The 25200-nt window shown below is 49.6% G+C and overlaps 1 protein-coding gene across 1 annotated transcript; it reads left to right on the top strand.

Annotated features, from left to right (window-relative positions):
• Positions 1-14362: 14362 nt before the first annotated feature.
• Positions 14363-20832, top strand: LOC138064183 (homeobox protein orthopedia). The gene is made up of 3 exons (XM_068925718.1): positions 14363-14505; positions 15497-15906; positions 20277-20832. Exons 1-3 carry the CDS (start codon positions 14469-14471, stop codon positions 20805-20807), a joined length of 978 nt encoding a protein of 325 aa, XP_068781819.1. The 5' UTR covers positions 14363-14468; the 3' UTR covers positions 20808-20832.
• Positions 20833-25200: the final 4368 nt, after the last annotated feature.

The raw sequence follows: 25200 nt of genomic DNA, 5'->3' as shown, positions 1-25200 counted from the left end.
AAAAGATGGCACAAATTTGGACAGTTTAACTCACAGAATACTGAGGCTGGTTATGGTAATAGTCTTCAAGCACATAAAAGATCACGGAGGAAAGGAATGCTCTTTTGCTTGGCAGAAAGGATAAGACACAATGGGGTTAAGCTACAGCAAGGAGGGGGTGGTTAGAAGGGTTCCTCCCTCCTCAAGAAACTACCAGCTAGAAGACAAATGAAGCTCTGGAACAGGCTGCCTAGGGAGGCCACTGGAAACATATTGCTAGAGGTCTAAGATTCTTGACTAGCCAGTTCTGTCACACATGGCACAGGTACAGCTCACTGTACTTCAGCATTAGGGAAAGGCACCTACAGGTGGATGGGGCAACTGTACGTCCTTCTGCCAAACGCATCCTGTTAGGCTCACCCGTACACAGAGAAACTTAAAGGCAGGCAGGACTCATGACAGCTGAAGTGAACTACTCTGAATTCCTGCCCTCCCTAGCAACAATGAAGTAGTGACCCCCAGAGTCCCCTCAAAGGAAGGCATCTCAGTGTTACCTATCAGACTTTTCAAACCTTGCACTGCATGGTATAAAGCAGTGGATTGAAAAAAGCTGAAAAAGGTCCTGCTCACCAAAAGGACTTTTGTCTTCTATGTATAGTCTTGGCTACTTTGTTTATTGTATGGAACACAGGCCTCGCACTAAATGCAAATGATGGACTAAGGACCGCAGAGGAGATTGCACAAGAGATGTGCAACCCCCACCTCCCTCCTGTTTTCTAAATATATACTCAATCACAGTTGGGGGGCAGGGGAGAAGAAAAAAGCACTTAAACTTTGAAAATTGCTTTCTAAGGATTACATGTCACCAGAGCTCAAAGTCCAAAATTTAGAACTGATTAGCATAGGCATTGCATTTAAAAGGAGAAAGGAAAACTTCAACTTTGCAACAGTTTGGTTTCCTCCTTTTTCTGAAGCTCCTGTAGATGTTACATGAGATGGAAGGAAACCCACTGACCCACAGAAAGATCCTCAATTAGTAAGATTAACAGAGGCTGTATAGGTTGAAATTGGAAAAAAATACATATATATATATATATTTTTAATCAATTACGACTTGCTCCCCATTTCAACAAAAGGGGATAAAATAGTCTCATCATTCCTAACAATCCAGTGGCCTCTCCTGCCCTAGCATAATTAGTGGTAAACTTCACCACAGCTCTCCATAAGCAATCAAAAAGATTACGTAATTAAAAAAGTAATTAGTTTACACAGATAGATGTGAGTGGTTAGATTAGTTTATGAAAATAACGTGAAATGCCTCTGGATGCTTTCAGTGACAGCTTCCTGCTGTTTATGGGTTCTACGCATTTTCAGGGGAATAGGTTAAAAATAAAGATTTTTTAACCTTTTTTAACATTTTACATTTACCTATGAATATGGTACCTTCAAAAATCATACTGGACATGTTAAGTTTACAGTTTGTCCTCTTTTTTCAACCTAGAAGATAAACTTCATATTTTTGCATAAAAATAATTCCTTTCCCCCAAAGGACTAATGCATTATATTTCATTCCCCCAGGTTGTTTATACAGTACCTATCACCAGGACATTTAGATGCCAGGCGGAACCAGTACTGACCCTGGAAAAGGAAGCCTGAAGGGCTATCACACAGCACACTGCAGAAAGAGTAAGAACGCAGAACAGCTCCCGTTAGCAGGCCGGGCCAAGAGTTCCTCTCCCCGGCATTTTGCCACCAACAAAAGCCAGAGGAAACATCCTGGGCAGGGACACAGTTTTCTTAGGGTGAAGCTCAACCCTCACACTCCAAGAGTGGTAAGTCCTACAATTTCTCCAAACGTGGGAAACTTGACTGCATCATTTGCAGCAGTAGAGAGCTGTCTTTGCACTCTCCCAGGCTGGGGGACAGATGGGGGACATAAAAGCCAGTAGTCAATGCTCAAGGAAGAAGTGTAAGAAACAAGTACAACAGTGATCTTTGCTGGACAGCAAGGAGGCTCTACCAGGGATATCAACGACATAAGAGACCTCCTCTCCTGCAGGCTGCATCACGGCCAGTAGTCACTGATGGATCTCACCTCCGTGAACGTGTCAAATACTGTTTATGCAACCGTGGTATGTAAGAAAAAATTGTAGTAAGAATTCTAGCCATCACAAGACAGTAAACAGTGCCTTCTAAACAGTGTAAAAAATTAACTATAATTTACTCAGCTAAGAATAATGGTTATATTTAAAAGCTGTAAACTTAAATTTTAAATTCCTTTAAATTAACAAGCTATAAATGAAAATGAAGTTTTAAGCAGTGACATCGAAAAGAAACAACTACCTATACTGAATTAATTAGCCTACTTGCTTTTAAAGCATCCAGATCACTAACTCATTTATCTGATTCTGCTATTTGTGGAGCACTACCCCTGACTTTGAGGAATATCAAATCAACTGGAAATTCCTGGCTATTGTGGGCTCATGAGTCACAAAAGCCCACATTCCCTTAGTTGCACTAGATGGAACTAATGAGGAAAAAAAGAAGCTCAAGAAGTGATCAGAACAAAGGTTTTTTTCACATCAAAGCTAACAAACCTCAGACTACTTGTTCAAAACCAATTTAAAAATCAGAGCAATTACACAGAGATGGCATCTAAAGAGCCATCGTGTTAGATCCCCATTGTCCCAGAGGCTGTACAAACACAGGAGAACAATAATTCAAATGAGTTATGGTCTCAACACTCATGTGAATGAGACAAGCAAAGACTCAAACAAACAAACAAACCAACCCACACGAGTAACGGAGACCTTCAGATTCTTAGCCAGTAGGAAATGATATTCACATCACTTAGCTGCTATTGGAAATCACTCTCTAAAAATGGGCTGAGACTGGATCAGTAACTGGAAGGAAGACAACCAGTGTTTTCATTTGGATTTGAACTTGAGCTCCTGCGTAACAACTACATCTAACAGAAGCTTTAAGAGGGAAAAAAGCAGTCTTACGAAAGCAAAGGACGGCTGGGAGAGCAGATGTCACGCTAAATATCCTGCTGAACTACGACGGATTCAAAGGCAGAGCCATTTCTCTCACATGGGAGAGGGGAGCACCCACATCCTAAACACTACCCCCTTCAAAGGAGCCTAGAGCCGAGCTGGTATGGAAACTAAACTAACTTTCTATCCTTAAACTATTTTCTTCACATTAAAAGGAGTGCTGCCAGACCAGGGTGAAGAAACATTACAGAAATGACGAATCAGTGTTAGGGAGGTTACGCTGTTTTGCCAAGATTGTATGTGCCCTGTGGATAAAAAGAAGATTCCAATTCCTTTTGCATTGAATACCACACTTTTCACAAAGGCAACTGTTCCTTTTTAATGGAAACTCAGCTGGAATTGGACCAATACTCTCCATTTAGACTTTCAAATAGAAAGCTTTACACAAAAACTGCAACATCATCAGCTGCCTATAATCAAGAGCACTTCTCAGCTGGCTTAACTTTGAGAGAAGCGCTACTCTTCATATAGACGACATTCAGAAATTGCAAATATACTTTTAAGTTTTACTTTTTCCTCACAAAGCTCAAACAGGAAAATGTAAAAAAAAAAAAAAAAAAATCTGCTGCGGCTTTACAGGCAAAAGCAAAACTCACATGCTGGCCAGATGCTTAATGAGCCAGGCATGGACAAATTCTACTTCTCTTCAGAGAGATGCTATCAGGGATGGGTTACCAATAGTGCCGCAGTTTTGCTTTGTTGTTCTTCCACAAATCAATTAGTCTCTCAAAGCTTTAATCTGCTTTTCCATAAACTAATACCTGTGTGTTTTAAGTTTTGTTCTCCCAGTGGTGCTGTCTGGCTTATTTTAGTTTAAGTACTCCTATCCTCTGGAGGAAGTTAAGTGAACAAGTTACTATTAATTGAAGAAGCAAGAAACAGTATATCACAGAATCACAGAATGACTGAGGTTGGAAGGGACCTCTGGAGATCATCTAGTCCAACCCCCCTGCTCAAGCAGGGTCCTCTAGAGCACATTGCACAGGATCACGTCCAGACAGCTTCTGAATATCTCCAAGGACGGATGGAGACTCCATAACCTCTCTGGGCAACTTGATCCAGTGCTCAGCCACCCTCACAGTAAAGAAGTTTTTCCTAATGGTCAGAATAATTTTAAAAAGTTGATACACACACACACAAACATCAGAACTTCTTAAGCAGTTTGAAGTGCAGAGCTTAATCATCTCAAGAAACTTGAGCGTGCAGTGTGCTGTATTACAGATCGTTAATACTGTTAACCAAGCAGAAGCCACTATCCTCTTAAAAAGAGAAAAATCACACACGCTGCAAGATTAGTACATGAGAATCTTTCAATCTTTAGCTGTTCTTTAAGTCTTCTGTACTAGAACTCAAGTTGTCAACTGTGGGAAATTTGACAGAAACGTCCAGACAGAGAGGGCAAGATGATGAGGAGTAAGAGCTGGAGAGCCTACTGGCAGGTAGTTAGTTAGGCTGACTTTGGATACACAGGAGATGGGCTCAAGGCAGAGAATGAATCCAAACGCATAGGTCAAGCCAAACAGGGAAACATGTCCTGCCTTCCAAAACCCACCAGTTTCCTGAAAGCATATAGTCTTTGCCCAAAATTTTATTGTGGCAAGATAACTGGAGAGGATCGCATGCAATGCGATTCAGGATACGGCCTTTACAATGATGCTACAAGACAAAAATATTCACCCTCCTCTCAGCTATTTTTTGAGCTGCAACAAGGTGAGAGAAGTTTTATAAATGCTTATAAATAGACAGGCCCTTCTTGGAGCTCTTATTCCCCCTAGGAATCTCAATAAGCAGTCCAAAGAGCAAGCTACTGTTTTCAAACATTGAGTTCAAAAAGGAACACACTTATCCTGACAGTATTGGGCTATTTTATCTCTACCTCTCTAATTCTTCCCCTGCAGAGCAGAAGGAAGACATACTCTGAAGGCAGCATAAGAGAGAAGAGGAGTGACAGCTGGGAGCCATCTGAAGTAAAGAAGGTCATTTGCAGGAGGCTTTCCTGCCCCAGCATGTCACCATCCCCAACACTAGGCTCTCTCTCCTGCAACCCCTCCCTGTTTCATTAGCTGTAAAATGATGTGGCTTAGGAAGGAAGCAGAACTTTATTAACATTCAGAGAGACCGCTGTTGTACATGGAGACTCGATTGGCTGATTACGAGCAAAAAAGCCCCACATTGTGTTCTGACTCCCTCCCTGATTCAGATGCCCTAACACATGACCTTCTTTCTCCAGTTCCTCATCCTCAAAGAACAGTGGAGATGGACAATAACAACATTACCCTTGCTTCCCGTGCTAAGAAAGAAAAGCCAGTACCTTGGATCTAAATCCTCCCTCACACTTCCCAGCCACGGGCCTGCCATCAGAGTATGAAAAGCACAGTACGATGGAGTCACTGACCCAGAAGGTCTCTTTCAGCCCAGTCTTTCAAGGTGCCACTGCTGCCATCATGTCCTGTGTTTTCTGTGGCAACAAGGCCAAATCCTCTCTTGTTAAAAATGACTCTCAGGTGTGCTTTCATGCAATTTTCCCATCCAAGTAATTGCTACTATTCAAGGCTGAAAGTAACTCACCTGCAATGGACTGCATTTATGCCAGGTGAAGATAAACCTAGTCAGCCACTTACCACACACACACACTACTTGTGATGTGTTATTGCTCCATTGTGTTGACTGAAAGCCTCTATTAATCAGATGAGTAGATACTGTGCTTGTCTTCAGCGGGTGAGACACCTGCAGTCTCACTGGCTGCAATCACAAGCACATACACTCTTTAAATAGGGAGGCAAAGGGAGTTTTAGGGGTGCAATAATTTCATGCCTGCTCACTACTGCGCAGTTAAATAAATACTTTTTCTGTATAGTACTCCAGTCCCTGAGCCCAAACACACTCTGTTTCTCCCAGTACACAATGCACCTTCTCCGCAGTACAAGATTTGACTGTCCTCCTCCTCCTCCTCAACTAGACCATAATGAAAAAAATGCCTTTCAGTACTGTAGCTTCCCTAGCAACAGAGTACACAAAATTCTGTGTTTTCAGTTGAGATGGGACAGACAGGTTTAACTGTGAACAAATCCAAAAGATGTACATTGAGTCTTGTGTGATACCTCACCAGAGATGGAGTAGCAGAGAAATGTCCTACATTCAGGATATTTTTAGGAAGCCCAAGTACTTCTTTTTGGAGAATATCAACTCAAAGAATGGAAGCCATCATCAAAGCATCAGCTGCTGGCCAGGTGAATCAGGAAGAGAGACACGGAGGCAAAAGAGTTTGTGTCGGCTCAGAAGAGAAAGGAGCACGCAGGTTGAGCAAGCAACACGAGAAGGACTGAAAATGAAACCCTAACAGAAAGCAGAAAAAAAGATTTGAGAAAACTGTTCTTTACCTCTTAACAGCAGTAGCTGAACGCCCTGCTCTCCTCCTCCCCCCAAACAACATTCACGTTTTCTTCCCACAGAACCAATCGTCCAGAACCCCAAAAGGTTTCTTCCTAGAAGAGGGTCATTTAAAACCAAACAAAACAAAAACAAAACCCCCACAACCTTGAGAGAGTTGCCCACCAGGGCTGCTTTTGAATTTCTAACACGGGTTACAGTCATAAGTGCTATCCCCGAGATATCCCAAGCTAGAGTCAGCCGGCCCTCGCGCATCTCCGTTGTTTGAGAAAGTACCGAAACGGGAGACAAACGTCACCAGAAGCACACGTCCTCTCCGTGGGTCCTCGGCCGGCTAAACCGCGAAGGCGCGCGCAGCTGCGTCAAGCCCACGAGCCCCGTGGCCACGCGCGGCGCCCCGCGGTCCCTACGAGTGCCCTCACCGCGCTTTCACCAGCCACCGCTGGTCTTCGCACGCGTCCCAGCGCCTCGACCGCGGCTCTCCCCGGTCTTTTGCTAATGCCACACAGACCTTTTCGCTAACCAAGAAACTTGACCTTTACTGCATGTTGAAGGCAGGGGGCTGGAAGGAGAGTTGGTTTTTGGCAATAATAAGAACAAAATGTAGATTCCTTCTCGTGATTACGTTACTGAGAGCACAAGCAAAGAAAGAAAAATAGCTTGGCCTTTGTTTTACTTTAGTACTTCATATGCAAGATGTTTTTCTTGATTAGATGGAAGAGCACCAAAACGTGCCCAATTTTCGACTATTAAAAACAACAACAAGCTGGGGGGGGAGGCAAAACAATGCTTTTCTCTCTGTCACAAAGCAGAGCCAGCATGTAATTTCCCTGGGGAATGATAGGCAGGCTATTATCCCATTCGCTTCCCTTTCACTTTATGTAAATATAACACTTGGCTCTTGCTCCCCCCCCCCCCCCCCCGCGGCCCTCACCGGCGCCTCAGGCGCCGCCGCCCGACCGTTAAGGGTGGCGCCCCCACACGCAAACCTCCGGGCTTGGACTCGGGCCGCTCCTCCTCCAGTACCTCGGGCACCTCGCTGAGGCCGGCGGCCGCCCCCTCTCGCCGTCGCCGTGCCTCGGGGCTGCCGCTGCCGCCGCCGCCCCGGGCCCTGCGCGCCCTCGGTCGGCCGAGGGGCGGCCAGGCCGCCGCTTCCCGCCGCCGCCGACCTGCGCATGCGCGGCAGGCGGCCGCGACGGCGGCCATCTTGGCGGCTGAGGTGCGTCGGGGCGAGCGAGGGGGGCGGCGTGACGGCCCCCAAAAGCCGTGAGCGGTTTTCCAGGTTGTTTTGGTTTTTCGCATGCGTTCCCGTGTTTTGCCGTTCACCCCTGCTTGGCTGCCCGTGGGTGACCGGCTGGCCTTCTCACGGCTTTTGTTTCCGTGGTCGTTGACGGAGCCGCTGTGGTGGCGGGGCCGCGCTCGGGGCCTTGGCAAATCGTGCCCGCCGGGGCGCCGCCTCCGGGGCCGCCCCGGGGCAGGGAGGCCGGGGCCAGGTGGCGAGGCTGAAATAACGCTAATAACAATAACAGCAAGAGTAGCAACAACAGCCCGCGCTGCTCGTGGGCCGGGCGCAAGGCTGTGGGGAAACGCAGCGCCGGGCGTCGCGGGCGGCCGCGGCCAGCGCGCGGGAAGATGGCGCTGCGAAGCGCGGCTGCCCCTCTCGGTCCTAACGGCTTTTACAAAATCAACAGCAAACAAAGGACGTACGTCCCGTAGGGAGAGGGACGAGGTGCGGGGGCGCGGGCAGGGCAGTGGCGCCCGGCGCGGCTCCCGCCTGGCCGAGGGCTCCGGCCCCGGGAGCGGGAGCCCGGCGCTGGGTTTCTCACCAGTTTAGATATTTTGTGCAACTCCCAATATTCACCCAAGCCTCATTACCACCTCTTAATGAGACCCCTTTACTCCGTGACGTGCAACCGCTCCATCTCATTAAGGAAATCGCTCTTCAATGCTGATTATTTTATTTGCAGCCATAATTATATTTCTTTCGGCTAAATCACGGTTTAATCGAGCCCACATGGAGGGCAGCAGCACTAATTACAGCGGGAGATGCGGCGGCGGTGGCTGTTCGCCTGGCCGGCCGGCCGGCGGAGGGGGCGCGGCGGCGGGCGCGGCGCTCCCCTCGCCGGCCCGGCCGGGGCAGGGCGGGGGGCTGGCGGCGGGGAGGTGGTCTCCAACACAACAACTTATTACTTCTAATTCCCCGACTGTCACCAAATCACCTGCACGAAACAAGAATCTAATTTGTTAAACTGGCATTTCTGCAGATGGAAGATCGATTTTCTCTTTAGATTTCTCTAATTGAGTGAATATAGACGCCCCGAATTAGCCGCGCTCGGGCAAGAGGGAAAGGGAAGGGGGGGGGAAAAGTCAACAAAAATCATCCTTGTAAAATAAGCCATATTACCTCCAGAATTGGCCCCAAAATAATAAAGGAAGGTGGATCGAAAGGTCCCAGATTGAGTGACAGTCATATTTCTGGAACTAACTGGTTTTTAAAAGAAAAGGTTAGGACGGCTGGAGAATGCTAACTAACGGCGCGCGGGAGAGATGGCTGAGCTCTGAAATTGCTTACAGAATTACATTTGTTTTTCTTGTGATTTTATTAAAAGTCACTCCTCATCTCCAGAATGCGTGAAAATATCTACTTTCCACTCAGATACACCACATTAACTTGTTGGAGGCGAATTTGTTTGTTTGTCTATTTTATTTATTTGCCAGATAAGATTGATGCAGTCTTATTAGCGCTATATCTAGTTATAGGAAGAGATAAGGATGAGATGTTTTCTTTTTATTCCAATTACTAGACTTGTCACCTAACTGAATAACTGATATATGATTATTTATCTTGAGTAAATAGAAATCAGAAAAGCAGCGAACTTAACACATACAAACAAAATATGTATGTTCCTTACTATTATATACCACCTATGTAATTGAAGATATTAAAAATACGGTGTTAAAAACGAGGAAGTGAAATACTCCACGTCAGTCACCGATATATATTCTTTCATTGCTATGCCTGAGGTTTTATTTATCCAGCTAGTTGGGGAGATTTCGGATTAAAAAAGGCTATACATTAAATAAATTCTTCAAATATCAGGAGGAATAATTTTTCTGGAACGGAGATCTCTTCCCAAAAATAAAGATGTATGTTAAAAATGCTGTATACTAGCATTCCCTTCGCTTTCAGAATAACGCCGATAATTCCTATCTGATTGAATAAGCTACACTACACTGCTTTATGTTTGGGTTCTGTTTTTATAAGTTTTTCAACTTAATCTTGTGCCAAAAGATTACACACACATACGTACAGAGCTGGAGAGAGGAGGGGAGGTGACTTTTATACCAAGGGTTTGCATTTGGACGGGGGAGAGCGGATGGAGGGGTGTCAGGCATACCTTTTATTAAAATAGCTTTTTCACCATAAAAGACTGGTTGTCATAGTTCTGATGAAAATTAATTGATAGAAGCCATCCTTTCAATCTAAAGCAACCGATTCGCTGTCGAGAGCTTCCCCACAGTCTGCCAGCGAGGAGACAATCGGAGATGCTGCCTTTGAGTTAGCAGGAGTGAGATACAGATATAGATACTCAGATAAATAATCAAATAGGAAAACGATGTTCTTAAACGTATTTGAAAATAGATGACAAGAGACTCGGCGCTTCCCCTGCCGTGTTCAGAAAGGCTGTTTTCGGGAACATCTGACGGCTGCATTTCTTATCAGCTGCGATGATTCTTGCCTGGAATGCGTTTAAACTTCAAAAAGTTGCTTTCAAGGAAGTGTATTTATTACAGCTACAAAATGCTGCATGCGGTCTAATGTCATAAAGCAGCAATGATCATCATATTTAGCTCGGACTAGAATGACTAAATTGGGATGTGTAGCTGCTGGCAGCCTTGTCCTTCACTTCCAAATAAGTCATATTTTCGAAAGGGTTGATGGAAATAAAAACACGTGTTTATGTTTTTCCATTTCTTAACTCCATATTACGCCTAACGAAAGGATATAGTTTGATTTGTCATTTGCGTTTAGGCTCTGCCGATGTGAAAAAGCAAACAGGAGCCTAAGTCACTTGATTTGTTTTCTGTAAGCAAATAACACTCAAAAGCATAGCTGTAATTTACAATGAATTAAAATTGATTCTTTTCATCAAGCAAGAAAATAGGGAAATGTGAGGTCGTTAATTATTGAGGGAGGCGCTTCTCATTAAAGCGAACAATGTTACAATGCAGCACTGAGGAGCAAGAATGTGAATAGTAATATCCTATATTTCAGCACTACTGTCTGGAAATACCAAAAAAAGCAGCTCAAACAAGCCAGGCAACCAAAAGTTACATTTGATAAACGCTGGGAGCGTGTGCTAAGTGTAAAAAGCAATTACAGCGCTCTGCATACGCCAGTCCGTTTAACTGGATGGATGCTCAATAAATACATAAATAAAATATCAAATTACAAACCTTATCAGCCATTTACGCCAAGCCACCCTGCTGACTTTAGCAGTTTAACCTTATTTTATCGTGTTCCTTGCTCCAAATATAATTATTCTGATAAAAGAAGGTTCTGTTTCTAAATCAGAGCAGAATTGGTTAAATACACTTGTTTATATTACAGCCTCATTCAATCAGAGCTTGAGTTTAGCTGGGAGGGGAGGGGGGGGGCTCTAGGGGTTGGAAAGTTCTCTCCCCTTTTTTCCCAGGGTCACAGCACTGGAGGATTAGGGTTATATTGCTGCCAAACGCGGCACGCCCCGATCCTGCAGTCCTCGCTCAGGCAGATCGGCCAGCGCGGGCAGGAGGCGGGAGCGGAGGGCAGAGCCGGCCCAGGCGAGCACCCCGGGATCGGGCCCGCTGGGCGCTTTGCGGAAGGGAAAGAAAAGGAAGGGGTGGGGGGAAATGATTTCCCAGTGCCTAGCCCCTTGGCAGGCACTCCTGTACGAAATTCAATCTCTATTTTTTATGAGAAGTAAACTGTCTAAATAAATTTTATTAGGGGCAACCAATATATTTTCTGGTAGTTCCCTTTGTTCCAGTTCTACGTGTGTGTAACAATCTAAAACCTATTTATTGAGGAAAAATCACTGGATCCGTCATAGAAAATCCTTTTACTTTGCTCTGAAGTGATTTCTGAAGACACTCTTGTCACTCTGAAGATTTTGGGCCATTGTGCTAAAGCCTTTCCTTGTTAGGAACTTCAGTTCCTATGATCATGTGGGGAATACCTTAAATTATAGCAGGGAATGGACTTGACTGGCAGTTTTCTGGCTACACTGGGAAAATGGAAAGATGACGGGGAATAAAATCCTTGTAAATACATTTCCAACACCGCCCAGGTGAATTCAGGCACTTGACAAAACAAGAGTGTACGGAAGCGGAATGCGATTAGGGTATTTTACATATACCCCGTTGTCATTTTCTCTCTGACACGCTTAAGTGTCAGCCAGGCTCGCTCTGTTCTCTCCTGCAGACTTCCTGCTCTGATTTCCCCCCTTCCCCTAAGACGATTGTGCTCTGAAGTCTTGGAAGAAATGATTTAGTTTGTTTATACTGCTATAAAAATCAAGAGCAATAGAAAAGTCATAAAACGAAGCGCGCTATCAATCACACTGCAACATTGTTATTCAGCAGTTACTAACAGAGATTGATAATCCTTTGATTTCATCCCGTTGTTATTACTCTGATGTGTCTGCACATTAACTATTACACGTTTATTTATCGACCTGAAACATACAACAACGCGGGAGAGAGGCGCGCAGCCGCCGGCCGGTGCGCCCGGCAGCGGCGGGCTGCGCACCCCGGCCCCCGCTCACCGCTCAAGCTGCGCCCGGCGCAGGGCTGCGCGGCCGGGGGGCCCCGCCGCGCTCCGCGCTCCGCTGCGGGGCTCCCGCGGCACCGCCGGCGCGGCCGGGGCGGCCTCGGGAACCGCTCCGCCGGGGCTTCCCTCCTCGCCGGCAGGCGCGCCGATAAGAATAATTTCCAGAGGAAACCAAACAAAACAAAACAATAAATTAACAGTCCCCGCCGCCTCCCCCCGCCCAGCCAACAGCCAAAAAAAATCCCCAAACTCCCTCCCCACCTCCACTTTTTTTCCCCCCCTTTCTGGATCTCTCCATCTGAATTGGGGCCCGGCTCTCCCTGTTCTGAGCTTGCCGTTTCCGAGCATCCAGGTTGATTGCAACAGCCCGGCGTCTCGGAAGCTGAATTAAATCAGTGTAGCCAAAGATCTGAGCTGGGAGCAGGAGGAAAAAAAAAAAGGGAGTAAAACTGCTCTAGAGATCGTCGGTCGGCCGGTTCCTTTGTCTCCTTGTTCAGTCGCTGCCGAAACCCGGCACATCTGAGCTGCAAACAAAACCACTCTTGCATCTGTTCGCATGCAGTATTTACAATGTTTTGTGTAAGTCAGCCGCACGGCAGAAAAAAAAAAAAAAGGCCATTGGCGCTGTATTATTTAACACAGACTTCACCGGGCTCCCTTTTTGCTGGAAGCTTTATTTGCACTAAATGAATAATCTTAATTGCATCACTTTTGAATTAAAAATCAATGTTAATCAAGTTGGAAGTAGTAAATATCAGTTTTCATTGTGCCTGGGTAGAGGGTATTTTTCTTGTTTTGCAAATAAAAATACAAGTCAAATAACTTTAAAAGGGCATTATGTTCTGCTACAAATACAATTGAAACGGATTGTTTAGGAGCGGATCAGAAATGGTACAGAATTTTGCACTTAATTTCCTCAGTTATCATTTACAATAAGAACCTCTTGGCTTGACAGCCAAGTCTAAACAGTAGTAAATTAGTACAAATTTATACTGATTTTACTCTAATAATCGTAATAAAAGCTTATAGATTTGGCACTAATTACATAAATGCCTAATGATCTTGAAAATTACTCTGGTTAGAAATATATTACTAATCTAAACTTTGTTGTTGGCTGGCTTTGAAAAATCAGAACATTAGAAATGGTTCGCTTCACTCGTGCAAAGCACTTTAAATTGTTCAAGTAGTTTAACATATTCAAGAGGAAAATAAAAAGCATTCAACTTTATTTACTGCTTCAAATTGAGTTTGTAGACATGCCGAACTTGTAAACTTTAGGCGAAAAGAAGGGCTCGCGGGTTTTTCAACCTCGGCCCGGGAGGAAGCGCCGCCGGGGCTAGAGCAGCATGCGGGGCCGGCTCTGCCCGCCGCGCCGCGCCGCGCCGCGCCGCGCCCGCTGCCCGCGGAGGGGCCGCGGGGGACGAGGGAGCCCGTGCGGGCCGGGGGCTGCGGGCAGCGCGCACAGGCGGCTGCCCCTCGCTGCCGTCGGGCCGGGCGGCGGCGGCTCGCTGCCAGGCGGCCCCGGCTGCCGCCCCCGCGCCCGCCCGCGGCGCCCGGGCCGGGCCGAGCCGGGCCGAGCCGGGCCGAGCCGGGCCAGCGCTGCCCCCCGCGCCCAGCCGAGCCGCGCCGCGCCGCGCCGCGCCCGCGCTTCCCACTTACATCCGCCGCGGCGCGGGGCTGCGGGGCGCCCCGGGAGGCCGGGCTGGACCGGGCTGGGCCGGGCCGAGCCGAGCCGGGCCGGGCGGCGGGTGCGCTCTGAGGAGGCCAAAGCAGAAGGAAAAGCCACAAATGAGAGGTGACCCACCCGGCGCGGGAGGAGGGCGGCAAACGCGCGCCTCCAGCAAGGGGGAGCGGGGCGGCCGGGCAGCGGCGGCGGCGGGCGGGCCGGGCCGGGCCGGGCCGGGCCGGGCCGGGGCGGCGGGAGGCCGGGCGGCGGCGGCGGCGGGCGGCGGCGGCGGGCGGAGCGGGCTCGGCGGGCGCTGCCATTTGCCGGCTGCCCTCCTGATTGGTCCCTGCGCCGAGCCGCTCACGGGTTCACTGGAGTGTTAAGCACCTCCCCGTCTCTCTAAAGGACATTATAATGCAAGAGACCCCCTTTTTAACCACACACCGAATTTTCTTTCATTTAGGCGATCTATATATATCTATATCTTATATCTTATATCTATTTTAAATAACTTAAGGCCGCTAAAATTTGGGGGGGAACAGCCTTCGCCCTGGAGCGGTGCGCGATGCTGTCTCACGCCGACCTCCTGGACGCCCGTCTCGGTGAGTTTCCCCCGCCCGCGGCGGCTGCACCGGCGGCGGCGGCGGCGGCGGCGGCGGCGGGGAGGAAGCCGCGGCAGGAAATTGACAATTTGTTCCTTATTTTACCTTAATGCGATCTAAATGGGCTAATTCTTTTAAAAGTAATTGTACTGTATTAAAGTTTAATTTGATTTAACATCGTCTTAAAAAAAAAGAGAGAGAGAGAGGGAGACCCTATGGAGTATGTAGATCCACAGCGAGTTGCGGATCATTTAATTTCTCTTTTCTTCTGTTTTTTTTTTATATGCATATCCACAAACTATTATTATCATTATTATTATCATTATTATTATTATTGTAGGACAGATGAACTCGATGGTACCTATGAAGGAGTCCGGGGTGGGCTTTTCCTGGTTGCCTGTTCGCTTTTCTCTCCTCTTTCTTTCTTTTTAGGAAAATAAATATCTATCTCTTTACGGTGATTCAGGTGTTTGTTTAGAGTGGCAGAGGGGGGAGCGGGGAAGGGTGGCCAGGATGATGGGAGTCTCTGCACATCTGTCAGGGAGGTAAAGCTCCCGGCAGCCAGGCGGCTCGAGTGTTTTTTCTTTCTTTCTCTTTCCTTCTTTCTTTATTTCTTTCTTCCTTTTATCAGCCCCACTGGAAAATCCAAGCCAAACCAGGCCAAACTTGCCCTCTCCCCTTTCCCCTCCCTCGGTTTCGTAAGGGGAGGCCCGGCAGGGAGCTGGTTATTTAAGCAGGAAGAGGAGATGCTCGGTGTAAAGTTTGACTTCCCCCGGGCCAAGTTGCGCCGGGCGGGGGCTGCGCGCGTTGCGGAGCCGGGGCCGGGGCCGGGGCCGGGGGCGGCCAGGGCCGGGGCCGGGGCGAGGCAGCGGCTGGAGGTCGCCGCCGGCTCGGTGCGCCGGAGCCCGGCTCTGATGGATACAAGTTGGGCTGAGGTGGAGGGCGCCTGCCCGGCCGCAGGGGAGTGACCGCGGCTCCTTTGCCTCTGCAGGGATGAAAGATGCGGCCGAGCTGCTGGGACACCGGGAGGCGGTGAAGTGTCGGCTGGGCGTAGGGGGCTCGGACCCGGGGGGGCACCCGGGAGACATGGCCCCCAACTCGGACACGGTGGAAGGGACCACCCTGCTGCCGGGGGAGGACATCACCACGGTGGGATCCAACCCCAGCTCCTTAGCGGTCAGCGCCAAAGATCCCGACAAGCAGCAAGGCCAGCAGGGCGGCCAGACCCCCGGCCAGGCCGGCCAGCAGCAGGGGCAGCAGAAGCAGAAGCGGCACCGCACCCGCTTCACGCCGGCGCAGCTCAACGAGCTGGAGAGGAGCTTCGCCAAGACCCACTACCCGGACATCTTCATGCGGGAGGAGCTGGCCTTGCGCATCGGCCTCACCGAGTCCCGGGTGCAGGTAGGAGCCGCCGCCCCCCGCAGAGCCCCCCGGGCTCCCGCTGGCCCGTTCCCCGGGCGGGGTACCGCCGCGCTGCGGCGCACCGACCGCGGGCGCGTCCGGCAGGCCGTGCTCGGGCTGAGACCCAGGAGGAGGGGGTTGGTGCCCAAAACTTCACCCGCAGGCCCAGGAGGAAACCTATCCCGAACGCAACAGTTTGGGCAGGGAGCCTTAAATCGGACGCCCTCCGCCTCTTCCCACACGCACGGGCAAAGCCGTCCCGGCCGGAGGGCGGCGGGGCCGGGGCTGGGGCCGGGGGGAGGGCGGCCCGGGGTGTCCCCTCGTCCCCTGCCCATCTACAGGGCGGCGGTGCCGGGCAGGGAGCGGGCTGAGCTCTGAGCCGCTCCGCGGGCTGCCCGCCGGGCAGGAGAGAGCCCGCGGGGGCCGAGGGCGGGCGGGCAGCCCCCGCCGGGGAGCTCCGTGGGGCGGCAGCCGCCGCAGCCCCCGCCCGCCGGCCGCGATGGGTCCGAGGGAGCGAGCGAGCTCGAGGGCGCCGAGGAGCACGCCCGCTCCCGGGCGCGGGTGCCGGCGGCGGCCAGGCAGCGGCCGTGCCCGGCGCAGGCGGGGGCTGCGGCGGGGGCTGCGGCGGGGGCTGCGGCGGGGGCTGCGGCGGGGGCGCTGCTCCGCCTGGGCCGCCGGCGCTGCCCCTGCCGCCGCTGTCCAGGGTGCTGACGGCCCGGCCCGGCCCGGCCCGGGGCGGCCGCCGCAGCCCCCGGCAGGGGCTGCCCCGGGGGTCCGGCGGGCGGGACGCCGAGGGCCCCGGGCGGCTTTTGGGGGACAAAAGGAACAAGAGATTTATAAAAAGGCAGCGGTATAAACGCGGTTGCGCTCGGAATGCGAGTTTCCCCGTGTTTGTTTTTATAACGCCTGGAGGACCGCAGGCGTAACGAGTAACTTTAACATCCAGCGCGTATTTTCTCTGCTGTCCTTTAAAGAGTCTCTCTCTCTCTATACATATGTATATATGTGCGTATATATATATGCACATATACATGTGCATATATATGCACATATGTATGTATATATGTATGTGTATAGAAAAACATTTAGTCAAATAAATTTAGGATAAACTTGGAAATAGGAGACGTATATAACTACTACACTATTCAAATGGGGCTTTTGCGAGTAAAAGGTTATTTTAGCGATTTCTGCGTGAGTCTCTTTAGAGGAAGAGAAATGTGCCCAGTGGAAGCACTTGTGGGATGCGCTTTCTCTGCACAGCACAGAGCACCGGGAACGCCGCTGCACTTTATCAGAGCTGGTGTTCAAAATTTCCCTCGGAAAAGCCCAGGCTCCTCAGCTAAATAAAGCCATGCTGAAAGAACTCCCTAAATGAACGTTTCATAAACAGAAACTGACTCTGTTCTTGGATGTGACAGAAAATGCACGTCTGCTTTTAAAAAGTAAAACAATTTGACTCAACCTACACAAGACTATAATTAGTTTAAATTAAGAAAGGAATTAGATTCACAAATAAAATATAATTGGACAACTGACTTTATGAAAAAAGAAAACGAGGTCTATTAAACTTTATTGGGTTTCCCAAAGGTTAATGATACCAATTTCAATATTAGGAGTGTGGTAAATGAAGTAAAATATAAAATATAAAATGGAAATAGTTATTTTCTAACAGCACATCAAAGAAATTCGTAGGAAGCAAGACAAAGTGTTTTAATGGTCTCCGCATAATCCTAAACCAATGATAATAGCTCGAGACTGCTGATAAAAACAGTTTAATAGAGTGGCAATTTAAATATTTTTTACAATAATGTTCTGTAGTTTAAAAAGTAATCAGATCAACATAACCTTCTTAATTAACACTTCAAAATGATTAACATTATGTCATCTAATGCAAAATAATTTATGTAGAATGTATTTACTTCACAATCCACTGTATCACTGCTCCTTGACCAAATTTAAATTAAATAGTAATTGGTTTACGTTCTTATATGAGTACTTTATAGTTTTCTTTATAGTTAACAGATTGCCTACACGGTCTTTGCAGTATGTGGGTCCCATACTGATTACGAAATGATCTAAATAGTTAATTTATAGCGGCTGTATATGTTTTTAAGGGTTTTAGATGCTAGGATAAATTGCCTCTTTCTTCGTTTTAGATCTATATTTAATGTATATGATATATTTAAATAATTATTAAAGCGGATGGTGCTTAAACGGGAGTCCAATTCCATGTCTGATATTGCTCTGCTTTTCAGGCTGGTGTAATAAAACCATTCTTTTTATAGCATGCCATTATTAGAAACCAATTTCAGAATTATTTATAACCTGGAATGGCTTATTAAGCAGCAATGCGAGAATCATGCAAATTACGCGATCAAATGCAATATAATAAGCATAATCATTAGTCTCTAGCACGGATTAATTAACTTTCAATATTTTATTTACATAAAAACCAAATCAGTGAAATAACTTCTGCACAGTCAGGCTTGCCTTTCAATATTTTATACGAACAAAAATAATGTGCTGTAATTCCATTGACCGTGTCCCCCACAATGGTCCCGTCACCTGCCACATCTTAATAGGGGACAAGCTGAGAGTATTTTCTAGTTTTCTAATGGAATGAGAAATTGCATTTTCTTCCTCTCCCAGCACTATTAAAGTGTAATGAATTCGGCCCAGAGTTCACGGCTGGCTGATCGAAATGAACCTGAGATCTGAGCTTTAATACAGCTCTCCAGATTTCCTACCAAATCTTCACATTAATCATCCGCTGGATTCCAATGAGATCTTCATAAAGCTTTGGCTCTTGGAAAAAAAAAAAGAAAGAAAAAAGGGAAAAAGAAAAAAAAGTAATATTCTCTCCCCTTCTCTCTCTTTTTCTAACCCATTTATAGCTGGGGAATTAAACGGACTATATATTTTAAAATACATTTACAGTATGTCTATATTACCTCAACAGCAGATATCACCAAAGTAGATTTTTAGATTCCAACCTCCATTAGATTCTCACTGTTGTATTAATAATTTTCAGGGGCTAGCTGCATTTTAAAAGGGGCCCAAAGTTGCCAAATGCTTGCGGTTAATATATTTCTGGAGTTGCCATGTGTGCATTTTCAAAATCTCCCCCAGGTTTTCCCTGCGTTTTAATCTGTCATGCACTAGTTTTCAACTGGAAACATTCACATTTTAAAAGCATATGCAGCATAGCCATGAACTGAGGCGATCAGACCTGATGGAGATTCTTTACAACACCAGTAAACCATGAAACATAAAAGATTTTGTAGCCGCAATTTAACTATTAACCCTAAAACATAATTGAACACGATTTTTCGATTATTCATATAGCATTTAGGTCCTTAACAGCTGCTCGCTCCCGCTAATGGCCGCCCGTATTTCTCCGCTGCGGTGCCGCGCCGAGCGGCCAGCTCCGGCCGGCCCGAATACGGCCATCAGCGGCACCGCCAGCGCATTCGGGTTTTCCCCCGTAAAAACCACCCCGATGTTTTCCGTAACGGTGCACTGAGACCCACGAATTCACCCCTTCTGCTATCATTACTCCGAGCAAAGCACCAAAACCACCGTCGTTCAATCCCGGCCCGGCCCGACCCGACCCGGTGGCCAGCGGCTGGGCCCAGGGTTTCCGCCGGCGGAGCGGCCAGCCCGGGGTCCTCCGGGGAGCCTCCCCTGGCAGCCGCCGGCCGTTTGGGTTGCTTTTTTGTTTTTTCGCGTTATGGTGCGTTGCTGGGGGTGCGGGGGAGCCAGGCGGCCGCGGGCGGCTCAGCCCCGGGCTGACACACTCATCGCCGCCGCGATAAAAACTTCCAGCGGCTCCGCTAACCCGCCGCACGCAGCCCGCGCGGCTGCGACGGCAGAGCCGGGGGCTTGGAGGGGCCACGGGGAGGCGGTGAGGACCGCGGCGGGAGCGGTCTCTGCGAGGGAGCCACCCCCGCGGCCTCCCGCCGCCGCCGTTGGGCGCCGAAACGTTACGCGGCCGTTGAACCGCGCAACCCTCCCCCCCCCGCCCGCTGCCTCACGGCCGCGGCACAACCGAGCTGCCTCGGCCGCCGCCGTGGCGAGCGCTGACCTCGGCCGGCGCCCACGGGCGACGCCCGGCGCACGGGCCGACTTGCCGGCCGGCTGCCGGGGCGCCCGCGAGGCCCCACGGCCGCGGGAGCCGGCACGGAACCGGGCAGCTGCCCGCTCCCCCCTCCCCCCACCCCGCCGCGCCCCCTGGCGGCGGCACCCGCCGCCCCCGCGTGCCGCTAACGGTCAGTGCCGCCCCGGCCGCGCGCGGGGGCCGCTAACGGTCAGTGCCGCCCCGGCCGCGCGCGGGGGCCGCTAACGGTGTCTCTCGCCCCGGCCGCCTCCAGGTCTGGTTCCAGAACCGCCGGGCCAAGTGGAAGAAGCGCAAGAAGACGACCAACGTCTTCCGCGCCCCGGGTACGCTGCTGCCCACGCCGGGGTTGCCGCAGTTCCCCTCGGCCGCCGCCGCCGCCGCCGCCGCCATGGGCGACAGCCTCTGCTCCTTCCACGCCAACGACACGCGCTGGGCCGCCGCCGCCATGCCGGGCGTGTCGCAGCTGCCGCTGCCGCCGGCGCTGGGCAGGCAGCAGGCCATGGCGCAGTCGCTGTCCCAGTGCAGCCTGGCGGCGGGGCCGCCGCCCAACTCCATGGGCCTCTCCAACAGCCTGGCGGGCTCCAACGGCGCCGGGCTGCAGTCGCACCTCTACCAGCCCGCTTTCCCCGGCATGGTGCCCGCCTCCCTGCCCGGCCCCAGCAACGTGACGGGCTCGCCGCAGCTCTGCAGCTCCCCGGACAGCAGCGACGTGTGGCGGGGAACCAGCATCGCCTCCCTCCGCCGCAAAGCACTAGAGCACACAGTCTCCATGAGCTTCACCTAATGGCCGCCGCCACCCCCGCGCCGCCGCCGCCACCGTCACCGCCTCGCCCCGCGCCTCTGCCTCGCCTCGCCCGCCCGCCCAGCCCGGCCCGGCCCGGCCCGGCCCTCGCCCCGGCCCGGCCGCCGCCGCCGCCCCCCCTCCCCGGCTCGCCAGGGAGCCGACTCAGGATCTGAAATCAGACGCCAACGGACTGGTTTGTGGGCCGAGCAACCCCGCGCCCTCCGCCGCACACGGCCGCCCCGCAGCCCCCGGCCGCGCCCCGGGAGCGGCGGCCGCCCGCCGGCCTCCTCCCCCCGGCGGCGGAGCAGAAGCAGCCGCAAGGACTCACTGGGCGTTTGGGATCGCATCTGGTTTCTCCCCTGCCTCCCTTCCTCGCCCCCCACCCCTTCGCCACGACCCCGGCTCATCCACCCGGCCATCTGACGGGCTTTGCAAAGAAATGCGGGTTTTCTTTTTTCTTTTTCTTTTTCTTTTTCTTTTTTTTTTCTTTTTCTTTTTAAGAGCAGCGATGTGCCGCCGGCGCCCATCCGTAGCGAGTGCAGCGGGGCCGGGCGGTGTCTGCCCCGGCAGCTTCGCCGCGGGGTGCTGGGCGGGCTCCTGAAGCGGTACGAAAAACCCAGAGGGAATCGAATCCATTTTGATAAAGCATTTATAAGCGAGAGAGAGAGAGAGAGAGGAAAATAATTAGGAAAAAAAAGTAATGTTTCTTTTTGTAAAAGTAAAACACACGAAAAAAAAAGCAAGAGCACTTCCCTTTTTCGGTTCTTTGATTTTGTGACAGTTGAGTTGCAAATCTCCCCCACGTTTATTTATGCATTTATTTACGTTCCTGCTGCTATTGTCCCTCCTGCATCTTCCGCTGCCGCCGGCGGAGGCGCCCGCCGCGGCCGCGGCCCCCGGCCCGCCCGGCCCCGCGGCCCGCCCGCCTGCATGTGCCGGTCACCCCGCCGCAGGGCAGGGCCGCTGGAGGAATGAACAAACAATGTGAAATAGGATGTTTTGTGTAGATAAAGCATTCTTGTTACATACTGGTCGGTTCGTGATATGTTTTAACTTATTGTCTGTGCTTATTTATTGAATTTTGGGTTTCTTAATAAATGTTTGAGCTAATATAAAGCATATTATTTGACTTTTCCGGACACGTTTATATCAAGTTAGTGTAAATGGATAAATAAAATCATTTTCAGTATGTGATATGAAGAATTATGGGTTTTGGTGTGGCGTGTGAGATATGAGAGGTGTCTTGAAACGCAGGCAAAAAAAAAAGACGAAAAAGACTTCCTTCTTAATTTCAGATTCACTGATTTCGTTGTCATACCTTTGGGAATGGTTTGCTTGCTTGAATTTTGCATTGAAGCATTTCATTTATCACAATTTTAATACTTCATGATTAATAAACTTTTGTTAATCTTTCTGCGTAATTGGCCTTTAAACTGCCACAAACAAAAAGTTCTGCTGCAAAACACGAAAGAGGAGGAAGGGGGGAGGAGAGGGGAGGGCAGCCGGGGCCGCGGGTGAACCTGCACGGCGTGGCGCGGCGCGGGAGCGCGGGAGAGGGGCACTTTGCCGGGCACCTTTTCGCCAGTTTTGGAGCAAGCGTGCGGCTGCTGGCAGGGCTAATTCCACGGAGCAGAAAACACTCAATTTACTTCTTTGCAAACTTTGACTCGGCGACAGAAAAGTACAGGGATTGTCAAGCATCTTGCAGCCGGGTTCCCCCCCCTTCTTTTTTAATGCAATGCACTGAGATCGCTTCCCCTTGTACACCAATTACACACCTCTTAATTACACACCTGAGAGTGCCCAGCTCCATCGTCACCCGCAGAAGGGTCCTTGCCTGCTCCAAAGTGCGTATTACATATGCATATTTAATTTAAAAGAGAAATAAAAGGAGGATAAATTACTGAAGATCCAGGCCAGGAGTGAGTCCGTCGGGGGTCCCCCGCGGAAGCAGCCTTGCGCCCTTGCGTGGGAGCCTGCTAGCCCGCTGCCGAGGCACCCCGAGCCGGGCCGGAGCAGCCGCCCCGAAACTGCACGGCTGCAGAGCCACGCACGGCGGTAGGAGCGCGGGGTGCCCTGGGGGCCCGCGCCGGGCCCTGTCCCTCCTTCCAGCCTCCCCTCTCCTCCCAGCCCGCCTCGGGCAAAGCCGCTGCCCCCACCACAGCCGCGGGGAGCAGGGCCTCGGCTCTGCATGTGAAATTTCTGCTCGGTTTACAGCAGCCCTCGCAGGCGTGGGCGCAGCGGGAAGGGGAAGGGTGCTCCGTGGGAGCCCGGCGCCGTCCCCACGTGCCTCCGGCCTGGGGGCTGCGGTGGCCCACACGCCTCGTGGGCTGCCTCCAGCCCCTTGCCCACGCCACGGTCTGCCGGGAGCCAAAGCAGGCCTCCGCTCACGTTCAGCTCCCTCTGCTTCTTCCAAATCTATGGAAGGCTGTTTACAAGCATGCAGTTTTTACAGCTGCCTTATATTGCTATAAGCAAGACGGCTTTATGATGTAGGAATATAGTAAAGTGTGGTATGGAAGATCTTTAAAAAATATGTGCTTTTTAATGGTAGAGAAAAATGTTCTCTCTGGCTGGGGGCAGGGGATTGAGACACAACCTTTAAGATCCAACTCCTGACACCAAGCGTTGCAAATCTTTGGAAGAGGCCCTTACAAAGGTCCTTCTTTTCGGTTCTCGCTCCTAAAATATCCATTGCTCCCCTCATTTTCTAATGAAACTGTTGTCCTTTTTGATCCTGCCCAACTTTGGTAAAACATTTGTTTCCATGGCAATAGATCTTCATATTCTCGGTCCTGGAGATTTTTGAAATTATACATACCCTTAGCACCAGCTGAAGCTTTGCTACATAAAACGTCTAAGCTGATTCCTCTATATATTTAACAAGGATGAAAAAAAGGGGGCTGTGGATTTCACTCACACGTGTTACAGGTTGTGTGTGAAGGGTTTTATTCCAAAATCTCACTCACACTGATATTAAAACACAAAAATTAAACAAAACTGATCAGTTCCACCTAACAACAAGGAACAGCCTTGCTTCATTCAAGTAAAGTGATCAAAATAAATGAGTGAATTCCATATATATCAAGAGGGAACATTTATGCTGAATAACAATTAGCCTATTACTGACAAGGTAGCTAATACAATGTATTGGGGTTGTAAAAGCTAGGCTTATTTGCCTGCCTTAAGATGCGTCCTGGCTTTGAGCGATCACCCATCCAGCTTGTAAATAGACTCAGATCTAAGTTTATAGATATGGATTCATTTCCATACCAGGACGTATCCACATAGGTTTACTTCCCTCTAAACAAAACATCACCTCTAATGTCTAAGGAATATACATAACGATAACGCCACTGAACCTTTCATTTGCTCTCTTGATGAAATGCTTTGACACTCTTCCTCTCCTGTCTTCCTCCCCTCAAATCCCCCTGGAAGGCAGAATCTGCTCTTATCCTCTGCTGGAGATTGCATTCATTGAGCAATAATTAACATGAGAAGAAAGTTTGTGCAAGGCAAGAGATCACATAACAGTGCAGTAGAGATTATATTATTCTGCTAGCAGCAATGATCCCTGCTCCTAGAAATGAAAATGTGGTTTAATTTGTGTTGTGGTCTTTAAATTTTCATTTTTCAGAATAAAAATCTCCGAACATGAAAATGTATCTTACAGTAATGGAGGTATGGCAGTTAACCTGTCAGTTGAAAGTATGTAACCTTCCTTTTCTCCTTTTCATGACAAAGGTAATCTCATCTGAGGGCATTTATGTGAAGAAATAACAGCATGGCATGGTGAAACCACTGGCTCATTAATCCTGGCATCTACTTCCTGCAGGGTTTCTTGATTAGTTAGATTCATTCATCGAGTATTTCGGAGTTTTTGATTTCTCACCACTGGCTAGGTTCACTGAGTTCAGGCTAAATTGAGCCAGAAGCAATGTTTATTAGTAATTTTGTAATACAGACTACCCTAATAATTCAGTACAAATATCTCATCTGAAATATATCCAGTCACCCTAACACCTAATGCAGTTTGCAGCTGTGTTCAGAGAGAACTGAGAGAACACAAGTGATTGGGCATGTATTTTCTAAATTATTAATATGAGAGCTAATAGCGAACTCCTCTTCATTTCCAATGCTGGAATTAAGATCCTTTTTTTTTTAAAGCAAGCCCTGACACGGAGGGGACCACCTCCTGGCTGCCATTAACTCTGAGCTCAGCTCAGTTGGTCTGGGAAGCATGGCCTGTTTAGCCTTTCGGCATAAAGACGTGAGGGAGGGAGAACAAAGGAATTTCAGTTTTCCCCTCATGTGTGTTATAAACATATGAAAAATCTAAACACTGCAAAAAGAAAAGGAAGAAAAATACCCAGAAATTAGCATCCTATAATGT

Source organism: Struthio camelus, chromosome W (genome assembly GCF_040807025.1).
Source record: "Struthio camelus isolate bStrCam1 chromosome W, bStrCam1.hap1, whole genome shotgun sequence".
NCBI classification, from domain to species: domain Eukaryota; kingdom Metazoa; phylum Chordata; class Aves; order Struthioniformes; family Struthionidae; genus Struthio; species Struthio camelus.
This window is presented reverse-complemented; position numbering and strand designations above follow the sequence as displayed.